This window comes from Phalaenopsis equestris, unplaced genomic scaffold (genome assembly GCF_001263595.1).
Source record: "Phalaenopsis equestris unplaced genomic scaffold, ASM126359v1 Scaffold000326, whole genome shotgun sequence".
NCBI classification, from domain to species: Eukaryota; Viridiplantae; Streptophyta; class Magnoliopsida; order Asparagales; family Orchidaceae; genus Phalaenopsis; species Phalaenopsis equestris.
Genome location: NW_018164768.1, coordinates 1,009,180 through 1,021,216, shown reverse-complemented (window position 1 = coordinate 1,021,216; position 12,037 = coordinate 1,009,180). Strand labels below are relative to the sequence as shown.

The window sequence follows — 12,037 nt, the reverse complement described above, 5'->3', positions numbered from 1 at the left end:
TATCCAAACCATTTATGGTTATTTCCACTTTATTACTACAATTGATGTTGTTCTCACCATCACACCCTCATTTAATTCTTAAAAAAATTTCTCTAGTAGTTGTATGATAATTTTATTTTAATATTTTTCATATTTTTTTACCCTCAAAATGGTTATCGTTTTGTCCTTTTTTCCTTATGGATAGGTCAACCAAATATAATAGGATTTGTCAAGCTGAACTTAAATATTTTTGTATAAGGTTATTAATGATGATGATGGTCATGGGAAGTTTAATCCCTGTTACAAAGCTTGTATCTTTTTTTTTTCAAACCTGTTGTCTTTATTATAACCATACGTTGCCCAAAAGTTTTGTTATTCTCAGGCATAGAAAATATATAACTTTTCATTTCCAATATGTGGAGCACTGATGACATCTAATGATCTTTGTTTTTCGACGCAATATATATTTTAGGCATTAAGGAGGTGGAATAGGGAACAAATTCTATCAATCTTTTAGATATTCAATGTTCAGGATCTTTCAAGTGAATTGGCTAACAATCATCAGGTTGCATGATTATGATGTGAAGTTTTTCTTGTTAGCAATCATCTAGTCTTATCCTAGGAGCTTTCCTGTTAGTTGAATTTTGAAATGAGTCTAAGCTTGATTTAATATTGATTATTGGTCATAATTTCATAGAATTTTTATTCATTTGGATAAGTTTTTGCTTAATCCTTAATTAGCCACAAGAGGTTGATATTGACAAGTTTTGAGTTGAGTGGTTTAAGTGGTCTATTTTAAGGAAGGTGGTTTGAACCCTCTTTTGGAACTAAGTTCAATTCTTTACCTTCATAAAGTTGAAAAATGGGTTTATGGTCAATTTGGGGTTGCTGCAAATATCTGTAAAGGCAACTATAGAATTTTTGTTAGAAAAATAGATTTTTGGGAGTTGTTGTCGTTATCATAAATATTTTTTTCTTGAAAAAATTAAACATCAAATGTCTTATAACGACCACACTCTAGGATATAGTTCTGTAAAAAGCTATTTTTCACTAGAAAAAATCTAAAAAATAGCAATATAATTGTAGGTAAATAGAATTATAGCAGTTTTTTGAAAATTGAAGCTATGAAAAAACTATTCCAAATTGGCCATTAATTTTGGGGGCTTGAAAGTCGCTTTGAGGCGGTAGCTGCCCGCAGAGATGTCTCGCGTTATTTGCTACAGTACATTAAACCAATTCCACGACCTAGGACAGACAGGAAGCTTCTCAACAAACTCGGACCGGTTTAGAACTGTGACTTGAGGGCCGATCAACCTTCGTACATGAGTTTGGCGCCTCCTTTCAACAGTGGGCCCAATCCTAGCATGAGTTTGGCGCCTTCTTTCAACAATGGGCCCAATTCTAATTATCTAGGGCTTATATATTTGATTACTATGTTTAGGTTTGGAGTTTTGGTCGTGTTTCTGTTCAAAATAGTAGTCGACATATTCTCTTTCCTTTTTAGGGTTCGTATCCAAAGGCGGGTGGTGCTCCAACAATAGCTCGTCCGAGTTGGTGATTTCCTTCCAAGGGACCGATTAGTGCTTCTGTTGTAGCTAGTTCTCGCAACGGTATTTATTTCCGACTTTTCCATCATCTGCATTCCTCCCCTTGCTGCTGCCATCGCCTTTCCTCATTGTCGGAACCACCAGACAACATTCCTGATTTCTTCATTCAACTCCAGCCACCGACCACCATCTACCATCTTCTCTACTGCCGTATCTTTCAATCATCGATCCTCCATGCTGCCATCCGGAAAACAACAAATCCGCTTTTTTTTTTGTTGTCCCACCATCATTTCGAGTTGTTGCTTCCTGGTTGTAACCTATCCTGTTGCCCCTGCAATCCCCGCTTGCTACCCCGCACTGGACAACACTCCTCTTGATGTCCTGCAGTCCACAACCCTTCCACTTTGCTGCCCTTTGTTGTCTTGGCCCTCTGCTTCAAAGCAATCCTAGGCACTTCTTTTATTTCCCCAACCACCCACAAGCCATTTCAGCCACCTACCTTCTTTCCTCGACCACCTAGTCAGACATCCACCACCCATGGATTGAGCCCTATTGCGAGTTTATGTCGTGTCTTAAGTTCCCTTTCTAGCGTGTCTGATTGTAACCGCCTCTTTGCTTTTCCTATTGTGCTTTGGGTCAACTCTAACGTCACGCTTTTAGTTTAAATTTTTTTTTTTAATTACCCTTGAATAATATAAAATTAATAGAATGATGGGTTGGAGCATTGCCTATAAAATTGATGTGTGGGTTGGTAAACAAATAAAAGAATTTAGTCATAAAAAATGAGTTTCTGCAAAACCAACAGAGTTCACTACAGCATCCTTAAATGAAATTCAGATTCTTATTACTATAAACACTTAAGTTGAAAACGCCTGATCAATGCTGATTATCGGAATCCTTTTTCCTTTTGGTTTCATAAGTTATAACCATGTGCTGATGTTAGCTATGATTTGTGCCTTTGTTCTTCAGGTTAGTAGTCTATGTATGAAACAAATTTTGAAGTGTACTAGAAAATGGTTTGTAATTTCAAAGAGAAGTTTTAGTCTAATGATAGTCCTTATTCGTTGGAATGTTAGGGGTTTCGTGCTTTAAGCATGGCCTTCAAAATGATTTTATACCTTCAGCTTGAATGTTGGGGATTTTGTGCTTTAGCATTGCTTTCAAAATGATTGGTGCCTTTAACCTGAGCAAATCATCTACTTCAACACAAGTTTCCATGCACCTTATAACCTGATACATTTTTCATAATATCATTTATCTCTAAAACTTTGAGGATCATTAATTTAAGGCATTTGTTAAAGCATCCAATATTTTAGTACATTTTTCATTAATCATAGTAATTCTTATTCGTATTAAGCATCTAATTTTGGGAGCAATCAAGTCGATTTTGGTTTTATTAGCTGCTTTAGACTTTATGTGTTTGGGCTTATCTAGGATTAGATTGTAGTTGTTTTGGTCCATTAAATTGATCTGGCCCCTATTCAGGCCTGATTTGCATTTGTTTGCAGCCAAGAAGTCAATTTATTTTTTTCACCATTGCTCCCATACGGTGAATCCAACATCCAAAAGTAAAGTCATAAATTAGTATAGAAAATAGGAGAACTGGAAAACGCTTATTTCTGTTATCATTCACTCAGAAGGTATTATAGAGTTGTCTTTATATTCTTATAATGTGTAATAATTACAATTAAAAAGGTTATTTAAGGCTCGTTAGATCCATGTTCCCTTATATTTTTGGTTTTCATTTTTCATTTGTTGCCATGGACTTGTTTGCCAATGATTTCCATTTACATCAGTTGCCGTGGATTTGTGTACCTACTCTGTTTCGATTTTTTAAGGCTCGTTATATACATGTTCCCTTATATTTTCGGTTTTCAATTTTCATTTGTTGCCACGGACTTGTGTGCCAATGATTTCCATTTTCATCAGTTGCCATGGATTTGTGTACCTACTCTGTTCCCATTTTGCTAGTCACCGATTCTAGCTCGGTTCAATCCAGTTTGATGCAGGGGCGGTTTTTAAGCCAGCGAACCGGACCACTGGCTTGTTTAGTCCGGTTTTCTAAATAGAGTTATTATTATAATTTTAGAAAGAATATATATATTGATTAAATAAATTAAATAACCATGAAATGAATAAAAAAATTTCTAACATTTTACGGATAAAAAATGATAATATTTAAGAATAGAACAGTATAAGTGATTATCATATTATTTATAAATCAATATAGTAGGTAAAGAAAATATAAGAAATTATGAAAAATCTTAAGTACAATAAAAAAAATAATAAGTAATCAAAATTTTTTAAAAAAAAAACTAAAGAAACCATAATAATTATATAGGATATTGCATACAAAAAGTAAAAATATATTATTTTGTATAACATAAAATATTAAAATCTAATATTATATTATACAGTTTTTACTATATATAAAATTTAAATTTCATTTTTAAGAACACATGCCTGATTTTTTTTAGTTGGACATGTGACAAACATTTCTGACTATAAAATTTAAATTTCTTTTTTAAGAACACATGCCTGATTTTTTTTTAGTTGGACATGTGACAAACATTTCTGACATATGCCGAACGGGTGTTGTATGTCTGTTTGTGTCAGATGCTACACGGTTATTTGTAGTGAATTGTAGCTGCATTATAGTCAGCTACAAATACTTTCTTGCGGGGTTGGTGCGTGAGCAAAATGTTAGTTGTGCTTTCCAGCAATGTTTTCGTCGAAAAAATCTGCACCGGACTGCCTGATGGATATATTTGACTAATGCTATCCCCCTCAGTGGAATATTCGTTCGAAATCCACTTACAGCTTTTTCTTGAAGTTTGGCTGCACAATTGTTATAAATTTAATTATCCAAATCATGATAACACATACATAAAGCATCATAGAACTTGTTCAAATCATTGTATCACATATAAAGTACAAGTTTGAGCTCTTTGAAAACATAAATATGTGATAGGAAGCATTGTAGCATTTGAGTTAAAAACATAAAATTAAATGATTGTAGCATAAGCATAAACATTTAATTAAATAATCTCACTTAATCTCTTTCGCTATCATTCTTCTGTTATTCATTCTCATGGTCTTCTACTTACTTTTCAATCCATTGTTGTTGACGAATCATCCATTTCAACTTGTATCATATAGTCAATGCAACTACCTACCTTCTAACCATTTTCTCATTTGTATTTTCTACACTACCAGAGTAAGACTTGTGGGAGGATTGGGTATGATATGTTGTGCTTTAGGAGCTTGACCCTTGAATTAATTCTATCCCCCCCTTTTTTTTTTAATAGTTTAGCTCCACAAACATAAGTTTGATTTCTGAGAAGATCCACCTATAGTCCTATGGCAATAGGTTTTACTCTGTTTACCCCCAAGAATTATGTACTCTTTTGATCAAATAATCAGATGTTTTTAAATAATTTAGATTTTAATAATAATTTTTTTGCATAAACCTTGAAGTTGGTGGGTTTGCATGTGTAGCTCAATTATTGTGGGATTTCTTCCAAACATTTCGTTCTATAAAGGCGCTTTTAAAATAAAATATATATTTTATAATTAAGTTATATCGTAAATATATGATTTTAAACTTATCAGCAGCCCAAATTTTTTTTCATGCATTATTAAAGCCGTCTCAAGCTTATGTATAAGTTGGCCCAGACTCTCGCACTTATTCATAAAGGCCGTTCTCTAGATTTTTGATTGATTATTATCATATCTGACAAATGAGTTGAGTCCTACATCTCAAATTCTCTTATCTTGATTTTCAGTAGCCATTAATTTTTTTTGTAAATTAAAAGATGTTAGTATGCCAATGCATATACACATATTTTTGCACTGATAGTTAAAAGAAATGATAATTACCTCAAAATTGTAAATTCGTCTATTGGGAATATCCACTAGAAACTTCTTCAATGACACTGAATGAGCATTAAATTTATTTATTATGATATCTGTAATTTTATTTTTTCTATCACCTGTGAATTAATATGAATTGCTTATTCATCCATTTATCATTAAGCGAAATTAGTATGATTTAAGGCCTTTATAGAATAAATAAGTAAATTATTTAAATACAATAACAGTAACAACAACAACAAGCCTTTATCCCACTAAGTGGGGTTGGCCACATTATGTTTTTTACGTTTTGTCCTATTAAGTGTCAAATTTTCATTTACTTCTAATAAATTATGATCATTTTTATACAGTATTCCCAAGTCTTTTTAGGTCTAACTTGACGTATCTTAACATATGTCAAATCTAAAATATCTACTCTCCTGCCTGGATCATCAAATGATTGTCATTTAATGTAACCAAACTATCTGAGGAAACTCTCCCTAATCTTGTCTACTGTTGGATGTACTCGACCCTTTCACGGATATATTCATTTCACATTTTGTCTCCAATTGTAAACCCTCTCTTCCACCTGATTTTTCCCATCTCAACAATACTCAATTTTATGCTTCTTTTTACAGGCCATTATTTTGGACCGTAAAGCATTATAAGTCTCACCACCATCTTATAAAATTTACTATAAAAAAAGGGGATAGAATTAATATATTGAATCTATTGTTCAAAGTGATGGTGATATAGATGGGGAAGTTATTAGTAGAAGTTGAATGGTTGAAGTGGACGAATGGATCGAGTCTATTGTGTGATAGAAAAGTACCACTTAGACTTTACGAATGGATCGAGTCTATTGTATGATAGAAAAGTACCACTTAGACTTATAAAATTGCCCCTAAAATCTTTTACCATTCTTTCAATATGTTCATTTAAATCTCTAATAATTTTTTTTAAAGGCATCATTTTTATTAATTATTTAAGTTCATTCCAATTTTTTTTTTTAATATATATCCAAAACTATTTGGGGAATATAAGCACTTATAATATTAAAAAGTTTAATATCAATAATAATCTTTAGAACTATAATTATATCTCAATTTTATTAATTTTTACAACATTTTCTTTCAAAATTTTATCTATAATCATAGATACACAATTTCTCATACGACCCTTACCTGAATATAAAAGTTTAAAACATAAGCCATCAATTTCTTTAGTTTTTTCTAACTCATTTAGTTTCTTCAATGCATATTCTTCCTATGAATCATATTATCTACTAATTATATTAATTTACCAGGGAGAGTGCCTATATTCCAATTTTCTATTATAATATTAGTTTCATGGATTAACTTATTTTTCCATGTTCTTCCATTATGTGAGAACCCGTGTTTAGTTAACACTATAATCGAGCACAGATGCTGTGGTTTTTTCACGTTTTTTACTATATTCATGTCATACATCGTGTTGATTCTATGGGACGCCCAAACACTGATAATTTTTTATCATAATATTTGTTTCATGGACTATTTATTTTGTCTGTATTTGTCCATAATGTGTGAAGTCTTGTTTTTTTAACACTACAATCGGGCGACGTTGCAGCGGCACTTACAAACGTTTCACTATATTCAGGTCGTACAATACATCGTTTCCAGAGGGCACCCAAGCATTGACATAATGATTTATGTCATAATTTTTGGACAAATATTTGCGCTAGCTATCCACTACCTAACGCAACTCTCCATTTTTAACATTCAAGATTTGGCACCCTACAATGATAGTGTTAAGTAAATTATTTAAATAGACAAGAAATTTAGTTTGGAATTTTTAAAATATGTACATATGATAGATTACTTTTTAATTATAATCAATAGAAATAATTCCAATACATAAAATATTTACTCCTACAAATAAATATAAGTCTAACATTGAAAAATCCTAAACAAATGTAGTTATAAAAAAATTTTGATATGACAAATAAATTATTACTCTAATAAAAAAATATTATATAAGCTTTGTATTTCATATGAATCAAGTAATTTTTTTTAATCTACGTCAGATTTGTACATCTAAGATATTGAACGAAGATAATATGAGAGCATTGTAAATCTATGAAATAAATTATAGATTTAAGCTAAAAAACCTATTTAATGTTTATTATAAAACAGTCTCCTAATTTTATTAAGAAAGAAATCGAGCTATTATCCTAGTAGTCCCAAAAATTTGAGAATTCTATGAATGAATATTATATTTATGTTTGCAAGAAGTAAAGTAGGTGATTTATCTCAAGATCTATGGAAGAATCAAATAAATTTTGTTAAATTGGGTGATGGGAGCTAGCAATGTGGTAGCCGGCGAAAGGGAGTGAAATGGGTTCAGGAGGAAGAAAAGGATGAAAAGAAGAATAAAGCCTTGGGTGGATTGAATATATTTAGGTTTGGATTGGTTCTCTAGCAGCAAAATGGCTAAAATTTCGCCATTTGTCTGATGAATCTATTGTCTGAAATTTGGGCTGAGTTTTTCTACCGATAAGCCCGTGTTTTCTTGTAGTGACATTCCATCTTGATTGTTGTGAATCTTCTAAATAGCGCTCTTAAAGATTTTCTTCACTTGTATAGTGTCCTTTTAAGTTTTCATGGCTAGTTTTTTAAAAGGTTTTTGATTATGGCTGAAGTAAGATGATTACTTTTGTTTTTCCTTCATATCATCATGTTAAAAGTCAATATTTACATCATATTCGTGCGTGAACTATTATAAGTTATTGGTTAAAGAGTTGGTTATGAATTTTATTTAATATTGCCATAGAGCAAATATTTTCTAGTATTCTATTCCAAAAGATTAAGCATATCCTTTTTCTTTTAATTCAGGTAGCTTAACTATTTTCTATGTATGATTCCTTTTTAGAACACTCTTATCTTCTCTCGTGATTTTATGACACATGATCTTATGTTTAGAGGATAAGAAAAGGTTGGAATGAGAACTCCTTTAATCTCATTCAAATTTTGTGAGAAATGTAGCAGCTGTAAAGCTTGCTTTGTTCACCCTCAAATGGGTATTTATGCTGAAAATTGTATAGAAAATAATTGAAAAGTAATCACAAAGATTTAAAATTGCTATCTAAAACTTTGTATCTTAGTTGGCAAGAGCAGTTATCAATTTATAGCATTTTTTTTTTTCTTTTTTTTTTTTGTTGTCAAACACATAAATATGTGACATTTCTCTTTTCATATTAAGCACGTGTTTTCTCTTGTTTTGCACATAAATCTGACTCATTTCAATACTTCTTTAGCATTTTTAATACTTTCAGCGCATCATTTTTTTAGTTTTTTTAAATAAGTTTTTTCCTCTCTTTTTTTTTTCAGATTACTTATCAATTTTTCCATTGGAGGAAGGGAACACCCTTTGCTGAAGATCAGGGTATATACAATAATTTGACATGGTGGGAACAAATAGATAATGGCAAGCAACTTACACGTAATAGGAAGTTTTTGACTGTCGTGCCTGTTGTCCTGTGAGTATCTTTCTGACCTTAAATAGTAAGTTTCTGATGAAATGTTTTAGAAAAATTTACATATATGGCACACAATTTTGATGCATTTACATATTTGACAGCCGAACTTCATATTTACATACAAAGGTGTTTTAAACCTATGCATGAAAAGGTGTATTTCACTTTTAGAAAGTGATAATAATGCTATTGTTTATATGATATTAATGTTTTGAGTGCTATGTGTGTAAATATGGAAGTTTAGGTGCGAGATACATAAATAAATAAGAATTGTATGCTATGTATGTAAATGCCCCAATTTTATATTACTGGAGGATAATTCTTTCTGGGAAGAAGTGGGACATCATACGTTCTCACATTGCCATCTTTTAAATCAATCTGGCAGTACCAGCATTGCCTAAATACTCTTCGTTGTTACATATTTAGGGGAAATATAAGGTACTTACACAACGCATTTGGTTCCTATGTGAATGAATGCAAGATGAATTTTCCTTATGTTTTTGAACCATGTTCAATTTCAGACGTTCTTGGATTTTTAAGCCTAAAGATTAGATAGATTTTGAATTTCACATGTACTATTAGAGCGAGTAAAGTGCCAAATTAGTTCCCTCACTATTTACATGGGTCTCCCAGAGTAATTAGTTTCTAGACTCTTATAATATAAGCTTAAATAATTCCCAGAGAGCACTATTTTAGCCCCCATTAAAAGATTATGTGGAGTAATTTGACACTTCTAGGCTCTAGCACTAAAAATAGACCCTTGCAAAGAGTCAGAGGACTATTTTGACACTTTATTAGGCTAACAGTTAATGTGTAACTTAGTAAAGATATTTGTTTTTAGTGGATTCATGATATCAGTCACCTAAATAGCTTTGAAATAGATACTAGTCTACGTGCGTCAGCTTCTAAATGAAATTTCACTTGAATTTAACCTTCTAATATGGAAAATGGAGAAAGAGAACTTCAGCATAAACGAGATTATTAGTAAAGTCAGACTGAGTCATATGGCTGAAGTTTCCAAATGGTAGGTGTAAAGTTACTAGGATTTAAGAATGGCAGAGAAATAGCTACTACCCTGGCGTATATAATAGTTAAGGAGCAATTACATACATATCACCCGAAACTTTGCTGTGTACAAATCTAGCACCCTGTTTCATCCAATTTTCAAATTATCACTTAGATATCAAAATTCATGATAAAACAACGACCCATTTTTTTCATTTTTGTCAAATTCTCAATAGTTTGATCGCGTCGCGCGTAAAAACATCGGTTCAGTTGTACAAAAGTATCACCTGGGTGCTACGTTTTGTAGCTACATTTTGTAAATAACAATGTGGCAGGTGCTATGTATGTAACTATCCTATTAGCTAATTTTTTTGCAAAGAGGATAGCTATCAAAGTTAAAACTTTTGGTAATTTCTGTAATTAGCTAGCTGTCATATAGACTTCCTGAATTCATTTAAGCCAATCTACTTAATCCCAATTAAATTCATGGACTCGGACCGTCTCAAATTGACGATAGATCTGACGGCCTGTTTATTAAAGCGTGCTTCACCTTTTAGTATATATTTCATTTATTTCCTAAAATTAATATAGAAAATATACTTGATTTTCCTTTTTTGTTGAATCAAAATCAACTCTTTACCTATTTGAGTTGAATTTTGAGCAAGTTTGTCCAGCTTTCAACTATATGAAGGAGCAACTAATGGGCAATGGTATACAGTAGCTAGGGGATGATTGCTAATGAAGGCCAGGCTAGATGATAAAGAAGCTAATGAGCCAGACATAAGCTCATTAGTGCTGATCTTAATGTTTCCTTGTCAGGTACTTGATAGCTTCGCACACGACCGACTACCAACAACCGATGCTCTTTCTGAATACCGTTGCAGTGATCGTATTGGTCATCGCCAAATTCCCAAACATGCACAAAGTTCGCATCTTCGGAATCAATGCAGATCGTTGATCGGTGGATCTTTCTACTTCCAGAAACCCTAAGAGAGAGGAGGTTAGTGTGGTGTTCTAAACATTATGGCCACGTTGCATGGTTTCCATTGTACAGGACTGCATGTTGTAGAAACTAATAATGTTGGTGTGATGCTGTGTTATAGCTTTTAGAGCAAAAGAATGTGTAGACTTCTTAAAGTGTTTCGGGTCTTGTTATATTCTGCGTCGTGTATAGTTCTTAGGGTTTTTTTTTGAGGCTTGTGGTGTATAATCTTTTACTGTCCTTAACTATGGTTTGTGTGTCTAAGTCTCAGTTATATATCTCAGTAAGTAGTGTTTGTAGCAACTTACATGATATCAGCATACTTATCTTATTGTATTTGGGATTCTGTGCTTGTTAGTGATATATCTTATACTTATCTTCTGTATAAAACTATTAGGATACCATGTTTTCTTAAGTGAAATATTTATTTTGATATAATTATGACATTTAAGAGTAGTATGAGTGTATATTACGGTATAGATTTAGGCATGTAAATACATAATAATTGTGTGGTATGTAGGTAAATACCCCAAATAAAAATGCTCAATGAGAGTTTTTTTTATTATTTAGTCCTCTGTTTTACCATATTTATGATTTATTGCATCAAATATATATATATATATAATAATAATAATAATAAAAACATTGTAGTGCAACATGATGTGTCCTTATCATGATGTATCCTTATGATCTACATATTTTATCATAATTTTATAATGTTAATTTTAAAAGAATATTTTTTATGGAAAAATTAAGGTGCATTTCAAAGCTCGATATTAAAAGATAATAATTTATTTTGAAGTAAAGTGGTAAAATAGTCCTTGATTTTTTATATGAAATAATCAAGCTGAGTGTATCATTGTTTGGGTTTTGTTTGGTATAATTATAAGTGTTTATGTTCAGCTTGAGCTTGTGTCGAGTTTTCATGCACTTGATTTGCTCAATTTTTTGAATGCGTGAATTTGATTTGTACTTTATTTGTTTAATACAAGTAAACATGTATTTAAATGAGTTAATAAATACGCTAATACATGAGCTAAATATTCAAATGAGAATTTAGGTTTTCATATAAAAAATTTAAGAAATAATTTTGTAATTCTAGTTATAACTACTGTGTCGATTGTGAACTCTAAAATATTTGAACTTTACTAATTAGCT

General features: G+C 31.6%; 1 protein-coding gene across 1 annotated transcript; it reads left to right on the top strand.

Moving 5' to 3' along the window:
* Positions 1 to 8,746: 8,746 nt before the first annotated feature.
* LOC110025720 (ORM1-like protein 3) lies at positions 8,747 to 11,226 on the top strand (the record flags this gene model as incomplete). Its single annotated transcript, XM_020726347.1, is given in 2 exon segments — positions 8,747 to 8,895; positions 10,717 to 11,226. Coding segments are annotated over 2 exon segments (288 nt in total), but the record flags the coding sequence as incomplete, so codon positions are not given.
* Between the last annotated feature and the right edge of the window lie 811 nt (positions 11,227 to 12,037).